Consider the following 26,370-nt stretch of genomic DNA (forward strand, 5'->3'; position numbering starts at 1 on the left):
AATTATGTTCATTAAATTAAAAGAAGGAATGAAAATACATACCACACAGCAAATGTGTCCTCAAAAAACTAATTCAGAATACATGTTTTATAATAAACAATACTAAATGCTTTATGAGTTGACAATAAGGGAATAAGGTTGGATATACAAAGAGGGAAAAATAGCTGCCACATGTATGGTACCATGAGGCTGGTTATATTGGTACTTTTGTACTGGTATAGTTACCGGTCCAAATTCCCTCTTATTGTGAAATGCCAGTTTCAGGGTTTTAATGATTAACTGCCCTGTACTGCTGTCGTAAAATGAAAGACAAATTTGCCGACTATCAACATAGGAGATGCTGAAACATCAAGCTTTCCATTGTGTGGAAAGTTATGTTTGCTCAGCTAAAACACAAAATTAAAATTGATTGATGTTGATCTTAGTTGATCTATATGAGAATTTTAGCCTTTATTATTACCACTCTTCGTGAACATGTAAATTATGATGGTAATGTGCCTTGTAGAATTAAACGTGTGTACCTTTCTAAAAATATTACCTCCAGTTGTAGGATCGCTTATATCATGGAAAATGAGTAACTCGTGAGCGTGTGATTCAACGTAAATGAAACAGCTATTAAGGACTGACTGAAATGTTAATCTAAAAGAATGCAATTTGGTTGAAACAATGAATAAAGCAAAATATGCATCTAATATGTTTAGGAATAAGTAAGGATTTAAGTGACGCTATGAACGCATTGCACTGTGTAAGTACTCTACATTACAGTTCAGAATTGTCTCCCTAGTAAACTCAGACGGCCAGCAAATTATTAAGTCTGTATTTACTTTTATTTAACTTTGTGTTGGAGAAATCGGAAAATATGCACATGCAAAATAATAACAAGTTAAATCATAGTACTTTATAATAGTTTAATAATTGCCGTGTCACTGATAGTTACTTTTTTCTTTACATGCCTATGTCTTAGGACACAGAAGAAATTATTGCTTCGTATCACAAGATTTACATCCATTACAGTAGTCAACAAAAAGACCTAAAAATTGTCGAGTTAAGACATTGGTCCGTGGATAAGCTGACCTCCCCCTCCTTCCAGGCCTTTATTTTATCCTAAATTATTCGACTTATACGCGAGTATATATGGTACTTATGTATCTTATATTTTTTTACAATGCATGTATTGAATCTTTTCTTGTACAATTCAATATTGTTTTGTTGTGTATAAATTAATGGTTCAGTTTAGTTTTATGCACTGATTCAGTAACTATCCATTTCAACTACACATCTCTGTTCAAGAGGATTATTTTGTAGGATTCTTAGTTTTTCTTTGCTTAAATTATGTACCTATGGTTTTTGAAGTGCTTTATGCACAACAAGATTCCTTTTGTTCAAAAAGCAAAGACATCTGTGTCATGCAACAAAATGTCAAAAGTGAAACTCGATTTTTTACTAATTGTTTTAATAGTAAAATATTTAAAGCAGATTTCATTTCAAGTAGTAGTGAAATTTATGCTCATCCTTAAGCAAATCTCTGAGTGCCAATTCAGTAATGTTAAGTTCACTACCATGGATAATGCACAACAGACAAACGGACTCTACCGTAACTGACTTGTTCTTACACCAGGCAAGCTAAAAATTAAAGTAAAGATAGCGCATTTAAGTTTTGGACCAACCATAAATAACAGTGACATACTTTTTCCTTCAATAAAACGTTATAAAGCAAAATTACTTGCCTGGATAGTATGTTGGCAAAGACCTTCTTCCAGTGAACTCTAGACACAGACATGACACCAGCATTCATGAACAGGTAGTCTATTTTGTCATACCTAAAAAAGAACAGAATACAAAATTTAGCAGAGTTAGGGATGTGAAATGTGTTTCGGGTTCAGGAATTCATTAAAATTTATATAAATGAAGAAAAAAAGCAAAGATTAACTGAATAGATGGACAAGAAGAAAACTACCTACAAAAACATTCATATGGGGTCATAAAAATAGGAACATAAAAGGCATTTTTAAACAGTGGTGGAGAAGACAAAGCATTTGCTCACTGCTTTCAAACTAGATCATTGCAACAACTAGAGACCAAATAAAAACTTCATTAAGTCCAAAAATGCACCAGATCTGGGTCTATGCAGCTTGTTAGGACTAATCAGCAAAACAAATAACATAAACCCTGATCTGCTATTGTATCATGTAATGGCAGATCAGGGTCTATACTGTTTGCAGTTGGACTCAACTTACAAGCAAGCATATATGGTGCATAAACATGTTAAACAAGCCTCTTCTGTCCATGTAAAGATTCATGCTCACAACACTGAATACAAAGTACAATAATAGTTAGACTAGAAGGTTCTAAAAGTGTAACAGGACAGCGCCAGTTGCCTACTTGGTGAGAGCATCCACCTGAGATGTTGGATGTCGTCGGTTTGGATCCCGGTCGAGTCATACCAAAGAGTTATAAAAATGGCACATGCAGCTGCCTTGCTTGGCGCTCAGCATTACGAGGTAAGTGTTAGGACTGGTTGGCCTGGTGTCAGGATAGTGTGACTGGGTGGGACATCATGCTACATGTCTGTGGCATGATGCCCCAGTGCTAGACATCACTATAATCTGCCACACTGCAGACATCATAGTGATATGACTGAAAAATTGTTAATGCTACATTAAAAGTCCAAATCATACACACACTAAAAGTGTAACAGATTTTAACATAAAGTCTTAAATCTTTAGGCTCTTTCTTCCATGTCAAATGATTTTTTTGGTGCTGTCTGCACTGTTCTGGTCCTATTTCCACTTCTCTTCCAATGAACTGTTGTGAATTGCCTGCAAAATGAAAGTTTCACATCCCAGCCAGGATGGAACCAATAACTGACAAGAATGCATACGTGTTGTTGAACTACACTGTAATATTGTGTCTGGTTATAAAATGATCCAAATATCCATATGTTTTTCCTTAGTATGAAGAGTTATAATCTGCTCTCATCCCCCCCCCCTCGGAAATTAAGATAGGAGTGGATTGCCAACACTCGCAATCTCACCAACCTTTATATTTACACCAAGTTTTACAACCTGAATATGCACGTTTGGAATTAAAACATTGTGGATTGTTTCCAATCATCTGTCATAGTTCCATAGCAACCAAACTGTAGCCTATAAAGCTCCGTTAAAGTGTGGAAGGAGAAGTGATGACAAACTTGATGGACTGACTGATGTATGGGAACGACAATATCCCAGCTCTTTTAAGATGTGCAGGGGTAACTAATAGGATGATCTGCATTCTTTATACATAATAACTATGTAAAAACAAGCTTCTTAACATCAAAATCCACCCACATCACCCAGTTTACAAAATCCACCCTATATACAAAACCAAATGGTGTGCTGAGATCTACAGTTAATATTGATTAAACTGACTGACTTGGAGGTTTTGAAATCAAGGTAGACTTTCACAGATTGTAAATATGCATTATGTTTGACTGATTGGGCCTGTTTATACACTTAGAACAGGTATATGGACCCTGGTGCATTTGCACTGCCAACCTTCAAATAGGCTGTTAACAGCTGCATGTTCAATGCTTACCTTTTCACCATTTTTTCTGCAATGAGATGCATGTTCAATGCTTACCTTTTCACCATTTTTCTGTGCAGTGAGATGCATGATCAATGCACAGAAAAATCATCCTAAATTATGTGCATTCTATCTTTTCTGCCCAAAATTACAAATCGCTAAGCTGATGCACTCTTCAATTTCTCTCGTGTGTCTATAAGCAACGTATTTTTTTAAAAATTATTCTTCAATAGGACTGCCATAAAACAAAGACATGAAATTATCTCAACCTGAAAGTTTTATTTTACAAGAAAATGCGGCTTTTAATTTCAAACATTTAATTTTAAAATATTTGAAAAAATCTAATTAGCACACAAATATCATTAAATTCTAATATGACCTGAAGCAAAGTCTACAATATTTCACTCGCATATGATGCTGAGTGGTGATTTCAGTATAAGTGTGCTAACATCATCATGGTACAGACAGATGGAAGGGACCAAAGATTCCCCTTGCTGCAAATTGTATGCAGGGTAAAATAAAAATAATATTCTGTATGTAATATTTTCAAATAGTACTGATCATGTGTCCTTAAAACCCAACCAGTGATAATTTATTCCATACATCCTATCACATGCTTTCTTAACATGTGTCCTTAAAACCCAATTAGTGTAAATTTATTCCATGACGTCCTATCGCATGCTTTCTTAACATGAGTCCTTAAAACCCAACTAGTGAAAATTTCATGATGACCTATCACATGCTTTCTTAGGTTTTTATAAGACAATCTATCACAAAATAGCAGTAATGCTTACAAGTTTGGTTGCCATACAGAGGCAATGAAAAAAGACATTGCTGTTCAAAGTTTCTTAAAAAAATAAAAACATTACAGACCACAAACACAAAAGAATGTACATGACACATCAAATAAAAATGCCTTGTTGTACACCAATGTACAGCAAGATTTTTACAATTATAAAATTCTACATTCTTTTATTATAGCACAACTCCATCCAAATCAGATATTTACATAAAAATACTTTGTTGTAAAACAAGATTTATAACAGTACAAAATCAACATAAGTTTGTTACTGAGGGAGTCCATCTTAATCGGACAGTTAAATAAAAATGCATTGTAGTACTATGTAATTTGTAATAGTCCAAACCCGACTCTGTTTATTACAGGGCAGGTTGATCCTAATCGGAGATTTACATACTTTTCTTTTATTTGTGCTGCAGCTTGAAAAACCGAGTTGACATTGCTGGTGTCAAGAATGACAACTGAAATTTGTGCCCCTGGGTGAGACAGCTCAAGGCTCTTTTTAGCTGCCTCAGCTCTGCCCTGGTTCCGACATGCCAAACATAGCCGTAGATTCTGGTTTGCTGTCAGAAGTCTTTCTGCGAGAGTTAGACCAATACCACTGAAACAGAAGTGAAACAAATTGTTGAGCTTAAATGTAGAAAGAAACTACAGAATGTATTTTGCATGTATTGTCAACAAAAAAACACTTGTCCATAGAAAAGCACTTTCAAATATAGAAAATTTCAAACTGAACCATGGCCAGATCAAGCATTTTCTCTTCTTGTCATTTGGTACCATATTTTTTTAACCATATCAGCATGCTAGTTCATCCAGTGAGTACATAATTCATGTATAAAACTAAATATTCACACTGCAGTGTATAATTCATCCATAAAACCTAATATTTACCTAACAATGCATAATTCATCTGTAAAATCAAAAACATGTATTCACATTACAGTGGGGGGGGGGCGAGTGGTCTAAAGCGCTTACTGTTATGGATCACTGCCATCTCACCTCTGTCTGCATGGGTTCGAGCCTCAGGTTCAGCCAATGCTGGTATGTGAGAAAGCTTGCCAGTAGGTTCTTGGGGGTTGGTGGTTCTTTCCGGGGTTTTCCTGGGTTCTTCCTCCACCATTTATACTGGCTGCCATGTATAGCCAATCTAGTGCTGAAAAATGGTGTTAAACCCTACAACAACAACACATTGCAGTGCATAATTCACCTGTAAAACCTAATATTCACACTACAGTGCATAATTCATGTATAAAACCTACTATTCAGACTGCAGTACATAAATCATCTCTAAAACCTACTATTCACACTGCATTGCATAATTCATCTATAAAACTTAATATTCACCTTAGTGTATAATTTACCTGTAAAACCTAATATTCACACAATAGTGCATAATTCATGTATAAACAAAATATTCAAACTGCAGTGCATAATTCATCTCTAAAACCTACTATTCACACTGAAGTGCATAATTCATCTATAAAACCTACTGTACTAACTGCAATGCATAATTCATCTATAAAACCTACTAATGACAATGCAGTGCATAATTCATCTCTAAAACCTACTAATGACAATGCAGTGCATAATTCATCTCTAAAACCTACTGTACAAACTGCAATGCATAATTCATCTCTAAAACCTAATATTCACACAATAGTGCATAATTCATGTATAAACAAAATATTCAAACTGCAGTGCATAATTCATCTCTAAAACCTACTATTCACAATGCAGTGCATAATTCATCTCTAAAACCTACTGTACAAACTGCAATGCATAATTCATCTCTAAAACCTACTGTACAAACTGCAATGCATAATTCATCTCTAAAACCTACTATTCACACTGCAGTGCATAATTCATCTCTAAAACCTACTATTCACACAATAGTGCATAATTCATGTATAAACAAAATATTCACACTGCAGTGCATAATTCATCTCTAAAACCTACTGTACAAACTGCAATGCATAATTCATCTCTAAAACCTACTATTCACACTGCAGTGCATAATTCATCTCTAAAACCTACTATTCACACAATAGTGCATAATTCATGTATAAACAAACTATTCACACTGCAGTGCATAATTCATCTCTAAAACCTACTAATGACAATGCAGTGCATAATTCATCTCTAAAACCTACTATTCACACTGCAGTGCATAATTCATCTCTAAAACCTAATATTCACACTGAAGTGCATAATTCATCTCTAAAACCTAATATTCACTGAAGTGCATAATTCATCTCTAAAACCTACTATTCACTGAAGTGCATAATTCATCTCTAAAACCTAATATTCACACTGCAGTGCATAATTCATCTCTAAAACCTAATATTCACTGAAGTGCATAATTCATCTCTAAAACCTACTAATGACAATGCAGTGCATAATTCATCTATGAAACCTACTATTCATTGAAGTGCATAATTCATCTCTAAAGGTATAACGGTACCAATTGCGCAAGTCCAGGTGGGCGGAGCTTAAGGTGTATGGAACATTGTATTCAGAGTTAAAGAACAACACTAGCTGTCATTGGTGCATTATGTAAGAGTTGTACTTTCTGTTTGGCTTAAAAAAAAGTTGAGCCTCTTGGCAACATGTGAGTTTGTGTTAATTTCTATCTAGATCATATTTTGTATTTTTTATGATTTTTTTAAAATATGGTACACATGGCTGAAAATGTGCTTGTTGTGACTAGATAACTCTTACCCCTGTCTAGTTCCAGTAGAGTTATCTCTCTTAAATGCAATGGAGTACCTGGTTATGTCATTGTCAAATTGACAATCTAGCATTGTTCTATATGACAGTGTGTGACATGCATGCCCAAGTAGGACAGAAAGTATATTTATTTCACAAAACATTAGCATTGAGGTATATGGAAAAACAATTGGTACCGTGATACCTAAAGGAAAGAATAGCCTCACAGTGTATCCATAGAAACGCATACATGTGGGCGGCATTTATGAACTATACTAGTTTGATGTAGGAAAACAAATGTGTGCTGAACACTTTTTGGTCAAATATTGAAAGTTCTTTAAGAATAAAATGTATGAAATCTTCAGAAAATAGCACAAGATGGCTTTGGATGGGGACTTTTGATAAATATAGCTATGATAGATATAGGCTTGTGTTACCTGATGCCTTTATGTATGTGATGTTACCTCCTAGATTGGAATGCATGCAATAAAATAAGTTATGTAAACATAATATAGTTGATTTTGGTCAAATATTGGCTATTTTACCTGCAAAAGATGAAAAATCATGCGTACAAAAACAGCTATCTTGTTCTTGTAAGGCGTGCCATAAACCAGGATAGAGAACACTCTAAGTACATAGATCACTTGTACCATGTGGGATATTCTGGCATGAGTAATTTTTAGGTAATTTATTAAGGATATGGTATTCCTTCCCATTTTGATTTGAATTGTCCTGCTCTAATTGTCCTTTTTTTTTTTTACACTCTCCTGCTTTGAAATTGTTCATGTAGTTAGTTCAGTTCTCTTGAATTACCTTTTGTTGAAGAAGCAGTGAATACCAACAAACAAGAACAGTTTCCTTAAGTCAGCATTTGTATAAGCCCAATTATAATCTACTATTGACTTTCAATTAATCCTATTTCTTTCCATCAAGCTGCTCTTGTGGAATTTCCATGTTTGGTCCAACATTACAGAATGATAAACATTTTAGTCACACAGTGCATATTCATTCCATTGAAATCCACACTCAGACTAACTTTGCATCCCATCGCAAGAATCCAAATTGGCATCAGATGATATCTGCATGGTTATGGAAGGCTGCACTCTACATGCCGGCATTGTAGAAAATATGAACTATGTGATATGAAAGAGGTGCGTCATCTTAAAAATTAAAATTACATGACTCTTGAGGTCTCCACTAAATATAGGAGTCTAAATGTTAGGTTCTCACTTTATCAGTAATGTATTTTGAGATAATTTAATTGCAATGAAGTTAATACAGGTTGTTGATGAACTCGTCTATATTACATGGATAATGTATTAGAGGTTACCAAAATTACATGGATAATGTATTAGAGGTTACCACACCTTATGTATATCATTCAGTTCTCTCCCTTACACCAGTCATAACATTTCAAGGATATAAATTCTCACATTTTCAGTGACTGGTTATGAAAATAAAGAGAAGATTTGTGAAGTATTATATTAGCCCTCAATCTTGATGCAAATGTAAGTAGAAGCAATTTAATAATTTCTCACAGTAAAGTTTACAAGCTTAAAAACTGATAAGGTATGTTCTGCTTGGATCTGAGATGAGTTTCTCTCTATCTTATGCCAATTATTATTAAATTCTTATGTAGAAGAAATATACTTTATATGTATCTATATTATCTAAATTATTCACCCTTTTATATTAGATGGAAATGAACACAACTTCACTTGAAATTTGGGTACCTGTAAGGGAAGTTATAGCACAGTTGCCTTTGGGCTGTCCTTGGACCTGTTGGGCCCTGCCCCATATATTTGTCCAAGGTAAGGTCATAAAACTTTCACTTCTCATTTTTTGCATTGCTGATTTTGCCTCCTTTAATTCCTTTATCATAAGCTACCTCTCCCTTTTAGATAAACACTTTCCTCCTGTTTTTAACTCCATTTGATGTGCTATACTTAGTGTTTATATTTGGCATTTTTCTGTATTTTATTCCCCTAATTTCACCCCCAATCCAACATAACCACTTAGAAGGTGCAATTTACTATATTCGGTGACTGATTGGCTTATTGAAACAATTTTATTCACATTACAAAGGAGGAAAGCTTACTATCTGTGTTACAAAGAGGATGGGTAGGTGGACCTTTGTGTGAGGACTGGTGGTTAGTGACCTCTTGTATCTGCAGATAGTGTAAAATGGTCAAAGCTTATACTTTATAATAAGATTGGGTCATGTCCACCTGTCTCTGATGTTAAGTTCTGCACCTACCAAACAAATATAAATTCCTATCTTTTAGGTGAATTGTACATTTTGAAGTAGGACAGGTACATACTATTTGGTACATTGACCTTTGACCTAGTTATTACATAATATGACATAATCTGATTTATCCCATATCACCTATGTGAAGTTCAATAAGTGCTGATATGAATAAGATACAACTCATAGTTGAAAGAATTCATTTTATTTCAAAAGATGATTTTGATAGTGAAGCAAAAGTATGAAAACAATAGTTCAAACAGCTCAATGAGATTTCTATACACATTCATATAACACATAGCTTAGTACCTCATCAAATTGTTTTTCACAAGTGAGACTAAGTATATTTGTTACTTATACAGTCCTGAACTATTTCACAGATTATTGGAAAAATTAAGGTTTGCTATAGGTATAACGGTACCAATTGCGCAAGTCCAGGTGGGCGGAGCTTAAGGTGTATGGAACATTGTATTCAGAGTTAAAGAACAACACTAGCTGTCATTGGTGCATTATGTAAGAGTTGTACTTTCTGTTTGGCTTAAAAAAAAGTTGAGCCTCTTGGCAACATGTGAGTTTGTGTTAATTTCTATCTAGATCATATTTTGTATTTTTTATGATTTTTTTAAAATATGGTACACATGGCTGAAAATGTGCTTGTTGTGACTAGATAACTCTTACCCCTGTCTAGTTCCAGTAGAGTTATCTCTCTTAAATGCAATGGAGTACCTGGTTATGTCATTGTCAAATTGACAATCTAGCATTGTTCTATATGACAGTGTGTGACATGCATGCCCAAGTAGGACAGAAAGTATATTTATTTCACAAAACATTAGCATTGAGGTATATGGAAAAACAATTGGTACCGTGATACCTAAAACCTACTATTCACAATGCAATGCATAATTCATCTATAAAACCTACCGTACAAACTGCAGTGCATAATTCATCTATAAAACCTACTGTACAAACTGCAATGCATAATTCATCTATAAAACCTACTGTACAAGCTGCAATGCATAATTCATCTATAAAACCTACTGTACAAACTGCAATGCATAATTCATCTATAAAACCAACTAATCACAATGCAGTGCATAAGTCATCTATAAAACCTACTGTACAAACTGCAATGCATAATTCATCTATAAAACCTACTAATGACAATGCAGTGCATAATTCATCTATAAAACCTAATCACAATGCAATGCATAATTCATCTATAAAACCTACTGTACAAACTGCAATGCATAATTCATGAATAAAACAAAATATTCACACTGCAGTGCATAATTAATCTATAAAACCTATTATTCACATAGCAGTGCATAATTCATGTATAAAACCTACTGTTCACACTGCAGTGCATCACACTGAATTTTAACATTACGTATGAGGAAGTATAAATTACAAAATGTATGCAAAATTTCAACACAGGATACACTTGATCAAGTTCACACTAAAGGCCTAGTACTGTTGTTCGATCAATATAAATACCTGGATGGGTCATATATCATGTGCAAACATAAGACTGGAATGACAGTCAGCCTGGTCAGTATTGGCATAAAATTACATTTGGTTGTTTGCATTCGCCATCTTTGATAAACAAAATAAGTTGGGAACAAGGACAAAGTCAAAAAATAATACTTATAAATATTTACCAAGCCATTTCAAGAAACATATTACACTTGTAAAAATCGTGTGATGCAGAAAGCTAGAAGTAATTGGTTACAACTCCAAGAAGGAACTACACTGTACTTAAGATGTATCATGTACCTTTTTATTGTGATTTGTCAACATCTGTAAACAAAGGTTAAAATATACGTTTTTCTTACCTGAGTTTCATTATTTGTATAACTATCTGTAACTATAAGTAAATTGAAACCAGCACAAAAATTGGATAAAATCATTTGAAATGGAAAACTAGCAGTAATTACAGCTGCTGTACAGTAGTTCGTAACCAGCACAAAGATTAGATAAAATCATCTGAAATGGAAAACTAGCAGTAATTACAGCTGCTGTACAGTAGTTTGTAACCAGCACAAAGATTGGATAAAATCATTTGAAATGGAAAACTAGCAGTAATTACAGCCGCTGTACAGTAGTTTGTAACCAGCACAAAGATTGGATAAAATCATTTGAAATGGAGAACAGTAATTACAGCTACTGTACAGTAGTTTGTAACATCAGAAGTATTCATTTGAACTTCAAAGCAAGCACCATATTTTTAAACTGTCAACGAAATTCCACTTGCAATTTATAATTTTTACCGTTATTCAGCCAAAGAAACAATAAATCATGAGAATCACAAAGAATAATAGACCACAAGATCAAGAGGTATATAAAAAAAACTTAAAATTTGGTCGCCGTCTTCTTCAGAAGCAGTAAATGTTTTTCACAATGCATATTCTGTTCTGCTCCTTACATGTAGCTTGGAACATGAGGGGAAAAAAACAACAATCTGAACAGTAAATGCAATAATAAGGCACAGAGCACGTTAAAGAAAATAAAAACGTTTCAATTTCTCATAAATTTGTATACTGAAGGGCATTTTGGCTGATCTCATGTACATGGGTATTCAGGGCATTTCAGAAAGATAAAATTATCAGTCACATCATGATACTCATCCACCTACTTACGCCAACTATACTGAACACACAAAGGAAATTTCAAAGTATTGCTGAATACATGTAACCTGTAATTTAACAGAAAGACAAAATTTCTGCTGCCCTAGAAAAGACTTCAAAATACTGTAAAGTACATGTAGTTTGAAACAAGATTTTCTAATGATCCGGAAATCCTGACTGATAAGAACAGTGTCTTAACCCGAAAACTGCAATCCTTAGAAAAGGCCACGATAAGGAGATATACCGTACTGATGAAAGTCCAGAATGCAATGGGACCCTCAATAACCCGTACATAATGAGGTCCAAAAACACAGAGTGCACTAAATTAAGCGATGGCACAAGTTACTGAGGAAAAATGATAACGAGGGTGCCATTCTGGATAGACATCGAAACGACCATGGAAGGGGGAGAATCAGCAACGATGTTTAATTACTGAAAATACTCATTTTTCAAATTATGTTGCAAATAGTTGTCAAAAAAATTTTTCTAATGTAATCGTTTGCTTTTCGGTATAAACTACCTTTATTTTCAAGATAACTAATATCCAGATGATTGTGAAATACATAACTCCAAGAGGTTTCACACATCACATACATGCATGCCTCATTGTGTGTCACATTTGCCTGCCCGCGATTACTTAAGTTAGGAACAAAGGAATGGGTTAGCGCAATGAGTATGTCGACCCTGCATTGTTGTGACGATTTTGTTTGTACAAAAGCCTCCCCGTTAGGTGTTAACCCTTGCATATAGATGTTAGAAGCTTTGTTCTAAGAACAAAGGACCCTCAACGCTATTGTAAATCTCCCCGCTTTGACAGATGGCCTGAGGCTCATCTGTTAAGCTGGACCGACTGCGGGTAGAATTGATATCCAATCAGAAATGAGGAAGGGTGGGGCCATCAATTCGACCCAGAACTTAATCATTCGGACTGATAACGAATTAGTGATTTGTAAGCCGTCGTACTGGTAAAGCAGAATATACTCACTCTGAGGGAGCCACTCGTGATTTGGCGGGAAAACTCTTAGTACATTCTGAGGACAGAAAGCTTCATAAAGGAAGCTTTTGGGGACAAAGTAGTCAAGACCCGAGTCTCAGAGAGACAGGATAGAAGTAGGCGGAGAATGCCGGAAGGAGAAATAGAGAATAGAAGTAGGCAGGGAACAAGCCTCGTTGAAGGAGAAAGAGAGAAAGAAAAGGAGGAGGAGAAAGAAGACAAAAGGGGAAGAGGACAGGAAGAATCGGAGAACGCCGGAAGGAGGAAAGCAATTGGCGTAGTAAACACAGATGAGTAGAAACCAAGTACAGGGGAAAGCCATCTCACACTAAAGTCATGTGATGAAATAGGTTGTCACATGGTCGAGAGGAAGTAGATTGGTTGAGAAATTAATATCGTTTAATTTGTATTAAATTGTTATTCTTTTGGATTTCACCTTTGTGTTCTTAATAATTTAATTGTTGGTATTGCTGACTGGGGGCTCGGAGCTTTACCTCTCTCTATCACTAATTTCACTTCCTACAAAAACGAGCCAGGGTGGGAATTCCACAGTAATTCAAATAAATTTGGGAGCACCCCACCCCAACGCATAACAGTGAGTCACATAGAACTTCACATTGTGTATGTGCAAAATAAACTCAACATTTTTAAAAATTTGTTTCATTAGTAAAATACTGATGTCATGATTTCAATGCAAGTAATAGTGAAACTTCTGCTCATCACTGAGCAAAATTCAACTCAGAAATATTTAGTTCGTTTTAAACTTTGAAACTCACTTCTCCATAATGAAACATATCCATCAAATAAAACCTTGAATTCACCCAGTACTCCTTTTGCTTTGTTGTCTTTGATCATATTTGTGTTTTAATTGTTGCTTACACAATATTTATGAATGCGTTCATGTAGTCAATTGAAACAAGTTCATCTGACACCCATGATCACAAGCTCTTACATAGGTACAATCTGCTTGCCTTTTAACTTCATTTTTTTTAAAAATTCCATTCCCTTTGATTTGATACAAAAGACATAATAAACATACAATATGAAGTAGGTCGGCTTTTAATTGACAATACAACAAATTTGTCTGCAAATCTTAGATTAAAACAGGACTTCTTAATACAAGTTGAAAATGTCATGATGTTGATTTAAATTTTCAGATATTTACTGCCATTTTCAATGATAAAATTAGCAAAATATCTGGGTTTTATTCACCTGCTATAAGGGATCAAGGAAGTGATTACAGTTTCAATTCTATATCAATTTCTTTAATTAGCTTAACTGCATTTCAAATCAATACATTTGCCACTGGAAGAAGAAACAAATAAGCATATTTCATTTCAGCTTTAATCATCATATCATACTACATTCACTTAACAAACTTCTCCACTGCAGGTTTAAGGAAGTTCTGTGCCTTCGTCCATCAGTCTCATCAATTTCATTAGTTTCCGGGATGTAAATGTCCATATTTTCGTCTTTCTATGATTATGTTACGGGAAACCACTCACAAGCCAGTGACATTATAGGTGAAACCAGCAACACCTCAAATAAAACAGGCTTATCTGCAGCCATGTGCTATGCAGCAAAGAAAACAAAAGTATACAACACCAAAAAAAAAAAAAAAAAAAGCTGATTTTAGTACAATTTATGACAATTAACATGGGAGTTTGTATTCCTACAAAAGTCCCAAAAATCTGACAATACTTGTCTCATTACAATAAAATCCTAGCATTCCAAACAGTACAGAAATAGATTAAAAGTGTAGAGAGATGCAAGTAGTCAGAGCACAATTAGTGTTTTGATCATAACAATCATTAGGCACATACAATCTATCAACAACAACCCTGACATGTCCGTCTCTGTAAGACAGTTGATTTTTTTCAGTAAGATTGACCAATTTTCAGTAAGGTGTAACAAAATATTAATAACTGCTATTGTAAAGCTGGAAAACGTAATTAAAAATTCAACGCATAGAAGATAAACATTATGTACAACTAAAAAGTTTGTCAAGTACAAGTAGACTTTATTTACCACTACAATAGTTGCACAATTCTAGTTCCAAACCCTATGCAGCTCAATGGCTTGTTGCTATCTTAACTTGACCTAATTCTTGAAAATTCTTTTCCATTTCATATGATGACAACGATCATATCTCCCACCATAAGATATACTCAAGTTGGCATATGATGTCTAATAAAAGTAATTGTGTCCTTTCCAGCTTTTATTCACAAGAATCTGAATACTCCTTTTTATTCTTCTGTGTTGATTATTAATACATTTTTAGAAGCTTATTTTCCCTTGCACCCTGGGGTGCTGCTGTAAAGTTAGTCTGATTCCCTAATTTCATCTTTCCCTATGGTCTCAATGGATAGTTTCGTGTATTGGCACCTCCCTAATATTTAAGGTAGAAGGCATGAACCTTATTATAAGCCTAGCATTTATAAATTCACACAGAAGCTAAATCTGTAATGTGGTTTAGATTTACTTTGAGTTAGGCTTGGAAACAGGTTGGCTTGTTTAGTGACTGCTGTCACAGTTAGACTAAACAAAAATCATTAGTTTGTTTTTATTTGTATCTTCAGTGTAAAATTATTCTCATTTTTCTGCAATAGGTCACTGTCGGATGAAAATTCACCAGATAAACTGTACAGTAAGACCTATCTCTTTCTTTAAAAAATTTAAGCTGAAACCCAGATTTAATCCTTTATCTCATGCAAGTGTCTTTGGACGCATCTACTCCATTCGCATGGAAGCGCCTTTTGATGCCTCTACTCCATTCACATGGAAGCACCTTTTGATGCCTGCTGCAAACATTGGCCATTTTAACTGGTTTTCAAGGTGCCAACTTCCCGGGGAATACCCTCTATTAGATACTACATTCATTTCTGCAAAAGACAATTACGTCAGATCACGTGGTTACTGTTTATGCTCTGGTCGCTATCTGCTATTTAAAGTAACTGGATCGTAAACTCCACTCTCCGAAATGGCAGTCGCAGATTTCATTCAGTACTTATGAAGTTTTCACGATTAGAATCACAACAATGAAAGATTCAATAACTTAGGTAAAGGCTCTGATATTGATGTAGGCAGCAATTAGTTTTTATAAATTATCAAATTCAGATGACTTAGTAATGTAGACGCAGACGAAAAACTTGTAAATTTCAAGTATGAGAAATGGCAGCTATGGTTGGTCACGCGGCCTCACTGACATGACAGTGAATGAGTTCTCTCAAGATTTTAAAGCACATAAAAAATTCTCCATGAAAAGTAATTACACAGCTATAATAATTGGACTTTACTCTTAAATTTTTCCACGCATTATAGATGTCTACCAAAAATGTAAAATGGTTAAAATTGCTGTTAAATGTAACATACACTACATTGCTTAACAGTTAACAGGCAGGCCTATGTGTATGGAGTCGAATAGGTAACAGGTGTTCTATTTATAGCAAGCTGCACTTTGTAACTATGCTCTATGAGGTAAAGGGTTAAATGTAACATGGATGAATCAATTATCCTGATTTTTCGCCAACGATCATTTTTCTGTAGCTTATGTTAATATGCCGTAAGTCAGTATTTTAAGGGTAATTTTCACAAGACTTATGGCAAAAACATAAGAGTTGGCAGTGTCTTAATCTACTAATCTGCCTAGGTCGGGTCTATGTTGCTTTACCTAATCCTTTGGGGCCCCGAGTGGCCGAGTGGTCTAAAGCGCTCTCCGTTATGGATCACTGCCATCTCACCTCTGTCTGCGTGCGTTCGAGTCTCAGATTCGGCCAATGTGGGTACGTGAGAAAGCTTGCTAGTTGCTTCTCGAGGATCGGTGGTTCTTTCCGGGTTCTTCCTCCACCATTAATGCTGGCTGCCATGTATAACCTATCATGTGCTGAAAAATGGCATTAAACCCTACAACGTAATCCTTTTACAATTACTTGAACTCTGATAGCTGTCACACCACGATAAATACAGTTAACCACCGACTTATGCAACAGTCATGTTCCAAACTATGGTCGAATAACTCTATATCGCATAACCCAAAATTGTTTGTTTTACTGCCTTTAATTTTCAATGAAAATTATGCAATTCAATTAACTTTAATGACATTCATTTTAGCCATTACAACTCCTAATTTGTTGTTTTAAACAAATAATTATATTGTTTTTTAGTTGTCACTAAAAGAAATTTAAACAAATTCATATAAAATCGCATTAACAAGAAATTTGTTTAAGTTGGCTGTTACGAGACTATGCTATAAAAATAAGAAACAGAAAATAGTGAAAGACAACAAGCTTTGTAAAATTCAACAAATAATTTAATTCCCTAGAACACAGTGAAAAAAGAGAAAAAAGAATTTATGTTAATGCAAATTAAATTCCCAGAATAATAAAAAATTACAGACACTAGTCCTAAAAATTAAAAGTCCTGAATAAAATTCAGTAGAAGTCCAGAACAAATCCAAAAACTGAAGGTGATGAGGTGTCTATGGTAGCTTATAGAGTGTTGATGTGTCAACAGTCTTTCACTGAATCAGAGTAATATAATTCCAGGTTTGAATTCACAATAAATTCCGTGAATGTCATTCCAAAAACTTTATCAGAGCAATCATATACTTCCAGAGAAAATAATCACTTGAATTTAATAATTTGAAAAATAATATTCAGCCCACTGGACAAAACATATAATACAGCTTCAAAGTGCTAGATCTTAAAGCATGAATGAAAAAATCCTCTCGGTTACAAGATTATATAGTTCTTTACTCGACCTCAGGTCACAATTAGCATTTTCTAAAAATAACAACTGCAGGTACCTAATGAAAATAACCTCCTAGAATGATCGTGATGTTTACAAAATAAAAACCATAATCTGGAGTTTGTAAAATACCCTAAGGAAATTCCAAAACCTAGACCTACACCCAAATAAAAATATTTACTTCTCTTAATAATAATACTGATTTTACACCTATACACATAGAAAATAATTTAGTTACGTATTAGTTGTTCGCACAGAATAAAATTTTTAAAAAATCAATTCACATCAAGCAGAAATGAACTAATTTTGGACAAGGTCAAGTCCAACATACAATGTTAATTCTGTGTGTGTGTTTGTGATTTGGATTTTTAACGTAGCTTTTAACAATTTTGCAGTTATATCACTATGATGTCTGCAGTGTGGCAGTTTATAGTAATGTCTAGCACTGGGGCATCATGCCACAGACATGTGGCATGATGTGCCACCCAGTCACATTATCCTGACACCGGGTTGACCAGTCCTAACACTAACCTCTTATTGCTGAGTGCCAAGTGATGCAGCTGTTAGTACCATTTTTGTAAGTCTTTGGTATGACTCAGCGGGGGATCAAATCCACGACCTCCTGCATCCGAGGTGGATGCTCTAACCACTAGGCCACCAGAGCGGTTGTTACATTCTAATAGCATATAATGAAATTTTTAAAAATTAAAATAAAACTAACAAACAAAGCAAATTAAATTATACATAACATGACAGATACATGTAATCGCTTTAAAAAATGGATCAAACAAAGGTATTTTTCACTGACCAAATAGCTCATCTAACCTGTATTCATCTGTTGGAATTTTTATACATCAAAAACTAAAAGAACACAGTTTATATCAATTTCAACATCGTGGCAAATCCAGTTGTATCCATGTATTTTAGAATTTATGAAAGAAAAAAAACCCCACATGATCTATAATTTAGACCGCACTGGTGGCCTAGTGGTTAATGAGTGTCCACCTCGGATGCAGGAGGTTGCAGGTTCAAACTGCAGCCAAGTCATACCATAGACTGATAGCAATGGTACTAACAGCAGCCTCTCTTGACGCTCAGCATTAAGAGGTAAGTGTTAGGAATGGTCAGTAGGGTTGTCAACGGGTACCCGGGTAACCGATCGTAGTGAAAAACCTGGGCATTGAAAATTAATAACGAGTACCCATTCAAAAAATTAATTTGTCAACAATACTATCAAAATATCATATCTGTCGGAGACGCCACTTCATGTTAATGTGACATTCTTCAGTATTGGCCAGATAATACAACATGTTATTCCAGGCTGGCTGCCCTTGCGTGAAAATATATCTGTATTCCTGCAACGTCAGTTGCATCTGAAAGTGCTTTTTTGAGGGCAGGAAACGTGCATCGCTGTCGCCAGATACGGTCGATATGTTGGTTTTTTTTTAAAAGCAGAAACTAGAAATTTTGCAGGGGGACAATGACCATGTACTTGTACACTAGGACAGACTGGTATTATTTAGCTTTGATAAATTCTTTCTTAGTTCATTCATATTTTAGTTTTTAGTTCATAAAAACATTCAAAAAACGTTATTTTATTCTAGTTTGAAATTATAATATTGTAATGTTTTGCTTACTTGCTTAAGTGTAAACCTCCTTTAGTATTCAAGTTCTCAACCGGAAGTTGACTTCACCGCCATTCGCCGTGAGTAATAAATAACAAAACATGCTGTGGAAGTTGTTGGAAGTTTATTAATAAGTAAAACGACATTGTAATATTAATTCATTATTAGTGACAAATCAAACTAAATATTATAGCACAATTTATAATAGACAATTTGAAGTACGACAGGAAAACAAATTATCTCCGTCGACAGACTATCAGGCATCTACCATCAGGTGTGGGTAAAGTGCGAATGTGAAAATGCAAAAGTGCGAATTAGTAAAGTGCGAAAAAGAGAATGCGAAATAGTGGATAAAGTGGCAAACAATGTGCAAAATGATGTAAATAGTCCATTCGTTTAACACCCTAACTGCTGAGTGGTCTAAAACGCTCTCCGTTACGAATCACTGCCATCTTACCTCCGTCTGCGTGGGTTCGAGTCTCAGATTCAGCCAATGTGGGTATGTAAGAAAGCTTGCCAGTAGCTTCTTGAGGGTCGGTGGTTCTTTCCGGGGATTTCCTGGGTTCTTCCTCCACCATTAATACTGGCCGCCATGTATAGCCTATCGTGTGCTGAAAAATGGCGTTAAACCCTACAACAACAACAATCATCACCCTACAACAATCCAGGTTTGTGAAAATTTGACAATGGGGTAACTACAGTTGTACATGTCTTTCATGTTCTAACGGGTACCCGGTTACTCATTAAATAGCACAACAGGTAGCCAGGTGAAGTTTTCCGTGGTTTTTGACAGCCCTACTGGTCAGCATGGTGTTGGGATAATGTGACTAGGCAGGAAATGATGCTATATGCCTGCGACATGATACCCTAGTGCTAGACATCACTATAAACTGAAACAATGCAGACATTGTAGTGAGAAGACAGAAAAAATGTTAAAGCTACATTGACAATCAAAATCACACACACATATCTATAATCTATAAATACACTGATGCAGTCACACTTGACTATTAAGCAATATGTGATACCAACAAGATAACCTGGAAGGAATCAAAGCTGTCTGAAAGAATTTCAAAAAAATCAAGACCATTTTTTATATTTAACTGCTGAGTACTGAAACCATCTCTGATGTTCTTGAGTAATTTTCAAATTAGCCATTTCGGATGTAAGATTTGTCACCGTTATCATTTAGGACAAACAAGACACTATTAGTGCAAATATGACCAACAATATAAATTTGTACCAATTCTACCTAGGTATAAATGTGTATGCAAGGCTTCTTGGAAAGGATCCATTTAGTTTGGAATGTGCAGAGAGAACAAACTTGCACTGAACAGATCTTGGATGACAGACAACAGGTCATCCCATAAGCTGGTCTGTGACCAGTAGAACTAAAGGAGGAATGGACATTTTTAATATAATTAAACTGACTTTTTTCTTCTGATCTTAATAACATAAAATAATTAACTAAGTTCATAACCAATAACTGTTATAAGGTTTTTAAAGATATTACATTAATTTTGTTACATGTTTAGGCTCAAATAAACAGTAACACAATAAAGTGAAAACAAGATTTGAAAAATTTAATAACCTATTTCCCTGGAAATATTCTGTAAAAATGAAAAAATATTAACTTATGGTTTTAAGAATCAAATATAAAAATTATCTACGAACAAAATTTTAGAAGTTCTAATAACAAAATGTTCTAATGATTTTAAATTAGAGTCCCAATGAAGAATCCAAGATGGAAGACGATGACATATGCTGTAACCTGTAGTGTTGAAGTCTACAGTTTCTTGTAGAAACAAGAAATATCACTCCAGTTTTGGAAATCTAAAAAATTATTATAAAAGCTGTCCTTGTTCAAGAATTTCATATGAGCACACATATTTTTCATAAAAAAATGAATCAATCCTTTTGAATCCAAGTAATTTGAAATAACTCCAAATAGCACAACAGACACCTTCCACTGTAAAGAAAAAGCCCAAACTGTGTTTACTTCTTTAATATGATGGTTTAAAACTTTTATGCCCCGGATAAGGGTCATGTTTACATATATATAAAAAATCATGTAGCCCCTGTATGTCCTTGATAAGATCCAATCATTTTACTCTAAGAAATCAAATTTAAAAAATTGTTTACGTCTTAAATCAGTAGTCTCATCATGACCTCGACAACAATCAATCATTTTAAAATACAAACAGAACTTATTTATGTGGCTGTTACTAATTTTGAATCAAGGTCAGGATCTAGGTCAACACCTAGTGTTTACTAAAATGAACAGTCAAGGTCAAACTATTTTCTAAAAAATATATAAGTTCCTAACAAACAGAACTACATTATTTTGACATATAATGATAAAAAACAAATTTTTTAAAACTTACAAATAATTAGATGAGACATAAATATACATAATAATTTTCAATTTCATTTCTGTAAACAAACCAAGCGTGTAAAACCCTGAATATTTTTATTTATCCCCAAATACAGTAACATCTAAATGGTACCTATACAGTACCCCCAGCAAGAAAAATACTTATCCATTTATATGTCTGTCTTGCTCAATACACTGCAAAGTGTTGTTTATTTTCAACACTAGAATTTTATTAAATAAGGCAAACCTGATGATCACAATGATGATGATGTATCACCACATGGTACACATGATGATCCAAACAATTTGTTAGTCATTGGCAGTTGTCTCTGTATTGTACATACATATCATAAATATCAATGTTCCTTTGTTTTTACAACCTTCTTTATCTACAACAGCCAGTGCTGGATTATGACGAGGGAGGGACTCTTAAGAAAGCGGTGCCCTTATAGATCAACAAATACACCAAGAAAGCAGTCCTTAAACTGTCCTTTATAAGTGTAGTTTTATTATAGCTATATTAGGCTAAGTATTAATCCAAGTTTTCTCTGACCCTTCACACCACATTTTTGATATTTGGACATTTATGTTCGGTCACACATACACATCTACAAGCTTGTAGTCCAAGTTTTCTACGAACCCTCCACTCCAGTTTTATTTAGGTGGGAAACGTCAGGGTACACTGTGGTAATCTGGTCATATTCTGACCACTGAGGTCGTTGACATGAGATTGACAACTTCATTATTGAAGCCGACTACTGTGTACCTAAAAAAGATACGGGAAGCAGTCAATCGGGCTTCTTGCAACAAGTTTTACTATTTAAAAAGCATATAATTCAAGTTCTTCTTACTGAAAGTGATTTCATTACGACTATATACACAGGGTGTAAATCTGACCGTGTTGTGGCTTATTCCGACCTCTGATATGTGTAATTCCGACTACCATATATTGACCATACATATACAAGTTTCATCTATAAAATACAAAGATTTTGTTTATCTTGACAGATTTAAAGGTTTCAAATTATTTCTATTTAATTTCAGATAGAGATAGCAGATAGAAAGTGATATTGTTATATAGATAATTGTGGATGTTGTTATAGAGATAATTGTGGAGAGAAGTAACATTTGATTTATATTTAGATTTATACCTTTAATTTTTATCTACTGTTTTTAGTTACATATTTATTCCTGGGGTGTTTTCTTCAAAGTTCAATACAAACTAATTATAATTCTACATTTTCTTTAAGCTTGGGTTCTTGGTCGGAATTGCCCTCTTATGATAAAGAACCTATGGTAAATCCAAACACTATACAGAACATTGCCTACTAGTTATTTGTCATGAAACTGGTGCAATTTTTACTTTTTTTTAGCGAGACAAAGCATTATTTTAAAGCTACAATAACATAATTATGTTATTGAAAGCTATACAAATCTTGGATGATTGATGCCTGACCAGGGTCCTGAACAATTTTTTTTTTATAAATGCCGTTTCTGAACTCGCGCGGAAGAGAGAATACTGAGGCGATTAAGTTATTTTGTCACGCGATGCACTCGTCCCCTGGAAACATCTGTACTAATCTGCATACGCATGTGCACAAACAAAAACAAAGAATACAGCAAGTAATTTGCATATCTTTCCCGTAAACTGCTGGACATACATCCACGGTCGTAATTACCCTACTGGTCGAATATGACCATATTACCCTATGAGTAACAAAATTGTTGATGACCTCATTACAATATAAATATAAGTAATCGCCATAATTACAATGACCTAATTATGATTGATAATCGTTGACAGCTCGAGTACTGAACCAATAACCCCAATCACCTTATATCACGCGATCGCGCGATCCCTGTTTAACCACTAAGCGGAGTTCGACTAATGGCGGGGAATATAACTTCATAAAATCGCATAATTTAATGCAAGATCTGGAAGTGCTTTTTCGTGAATAAAACTTTAAATATTGGAGTAAACTTTTCATACTGAATAAAGAAGTTACGAAAATAGGTTATGATGGTATTTAAATATTCAGTTAAGCTACTTACGAGTTCCCACCGGTAACCACAGCCACTTTCTCTGGTGACATTTTTTTCCTGAACAAGCCTATATTCAGTTTCAAGTAAGGTCCTTCAAACACCCCCTGGTTAAAAATGTAAAACATTCAGTGTTAAATGTCCGTGGAAAACACATACATTTGTTATGATAAGATAACTATACAATGATAAATACATTTTTCAAACTTAAAGTGTCGTTAAATATTTTTGAATATTGGTATTTTGTATTATGAATCACCACTTGAATATAAAATTGATAAAGGCTATATAATGGGCCTGTTTGTTCTTTTTAATGCGGATGTACAAAGTGACTTTCTATCTTACGGTCATTGGATTAAAATACGTGCAATTCGTGCGTGAGACTCTGCTATTCCGGCACGGAAACTGTTTACACTTGACACATCTTTATTTTTATTTTTTATAATAATAATAATAATAATAATAGTGCTTATTTTGTTAAACAGGACACTGGTCCATGATACATATTCATACATCATGCGGTACAAAAAGATGTTTTGGTGCCTAACAAAAGAACATCGTATCTACTGGAAGTGTTATACATCTAATCTATGAAATATATTTTCATCATTTACGCCCTGAGTACACCAAACTATGCCACATACAAATGTAAATGGAAGTTGTTTTTTGTTTTTTTTTTAAACTGTGTTAGCCCAGCAATCACAATCCACCATTTTAATTGTCAACTGTAGCATTGATTATAATAATAATAATAATAATAATGAGGACTTTGTATAGCGCCTAATCTTTAGAAGCTCTAAACGCTTTACGACATTAAACAACACCTATAAGATAAAAAAAAAACATATAATGATATGATTACAAAAACAAACACCATGAAATTAGAAAACATTTTTAAAAAAAACATGCTGGGAATATTTAAGGTAGAAAACATTATTAGGTCTTTAAGTTTGTTCTTGCAGTCGAAATAAGTTAGTTTTGAGAGCCCTCTTGAATGTGATCACTGTGTCTTTGTGTCTAAGTTCAGTGGGCAATTCATTCCACGTTGCTGGGCCCTGGTATGCAAAAGAACGCTGTCCATATGACTTTGTTTTCATAGTGGGAATAATGAGTATACGATTGTCAGAAGAGGAGCGTAAGTATCTTGCTGGTGTGTTCACATGGGTGAGGTCGGATAGGTATGTTGGACTAGAGTCTGACAGTGCTACCTTCCAATTTGTAAGAGAAAGTTTAGTATTTGCCTAGGAAGATTGCTGATCAATAGGGTTACTCCGAGAAGAAGCCACTCGTAATTTGATCGTCTGTGTGTGGAAGACACGAAACAACGGATTTCTGATACTCCTTCTTGAGAAGTAAAGTCTGTTTTATCAGCAGCAAAGCAAACCAGATTCTGAAATAGAAACGAATATGCCAGAACAATAAATGAAGTAGAAGAATCACGAGGAATTTAAATGAGATACAAGCTGGGATAGAAAAACCTTTTCTAAGATTTTTTATATGAATGGGAGATTAGAAACCGGGCGGTAGTTCTTTAAATCGTTATGGTCTAGTGTTGGTTTCTTCAGCAGAGGCTTTACAAACAATTGCAGTTTTGAAACATGATGGGAATTCCCCAGATGAGATATTTGTCTTCTGGCATTTTTAGTATTCTTAGCTAATATTTCAAAATACTCCCCAACTGGTCTGGAAAGATCAAACAGGAGAGAGCACCCTCCAAAAAAAAAGGTAATTTGAGTAATGTGTTGAAAGTGCCATCAAAACCCAATCAACCAACCATCCACCGACTCGTGAGGCTAGATTTTCGTAATGAAAGAATTCTGATACTCCTTCTTGAGAAGTAAAGTCTGTTTTATTCTCGGCAATGGCACGTACAAAGCAAACAGCAAGCAAGTCCACAGAAATGTGAAAACGGATCTTTACTTAGACAAGTTTCAAGTTTAACAGAATCATTAAACAGTAAAAACATAACATTTAAAACAATAGATAAAATTGGAAATGAAACAGAAACCAAAAGCAGTGAATCATACTCACAAGACATTGACAAGAAAGCAAAATCATGGCGGCTGCACTCATTGAGATAAAAATGTTGGAAAATTTATTGAATAATCAAGAGGAGATTCAAGCGGCGAGAAGTAAGGGGCTAAAGAATAAAACAAACAAACCCACGGTGCGACGACAGAAACCTTCCCAAAAACAAAGCACTAAGAAGAACAGACGAAAGAACAACAGCAACAACAATTACATCAGGAAAATAAAACCAACAACAAAAACAAAAACTAAGCTCAAAACAACAACAGAAAGAGGAACAGCAACAACAACCATGACAAGAGCAATTCAACAACAACACAAAAAAAAAAGAACACAAGACTGGGAAACAAAAACAACAACAACAAGACAAAGAATGTCCAAAAACAACAACAAAGAGAAAAACAACAGCAAGAATTAGGACAGAAGCAAATCTAGAAACAAAAAGAGATAGGAATGCAGAAACTACAACAAAAAGGAGAAACAACAACAGAAGAAACCAAGACAAAACATGGACAAATGAGCGCCACGTCAGAAAACGTAGAACAGGAAAAACCAAACCAGCGAAAACAAAGACAGGTCCAACAAGACGAGCTAGGTCAAAAAAATAAAAAAATAAAAAAAA

At 34.5% G+C, this 26,370-nt stretch overlaps 1 protein-coding gene across 1 annotated transcript in view; it reads right to left on the reverse strand.

Moving 5' to 3' along the window:
* Nucleotides 1-23,793, reverse strand: part of LOC149776434 (3-keto-steroid reductase/17-beta-hydroxysteroid dehydrogenase 7-like) — a 58,553-nt gene extending 34,760 nt beyond the window's left edge. Inside the window, exons 1-3 of the mRNA XM_089940844.1 lie at nt 23,733-23,793; nt 4,761-4,964; nt 1,728-1,820 (exon numbers count right to left, since the gene is read on the reverse strand). Coding sequence (XP_089796970.1) covers nt 1,728-1,820; nt 4,761-4,964; nt 23,733-23,773 — 338 coding nt within the window. The 5' untranslated portion in view covers nt 23,774-23,793. The remainder of the gene's footprint in view (nt 1-1,727; nt 1,821-4,760; nt 4,965-23,732) is intronic.
* Between the last annotated feature and the right edge of the window lie 2,577 nt (nt 23,794-26,370).

This window comes from Sinohyriopsis cumingii, chromosome 18 (assembly GCF_028554795.1).
Source record: "Sinohyriopsis cumingii isolate HCF-2022 chromosome 18, ASM2855479v2, whole genome shotgun sequence".
Lineage (NCBI taxonomy): Eukaryota > Metazoa > Mollusca > Bivalvia > Unionida > Unionidae > Sinohyriopsis > Sinohyriopsis cumingii.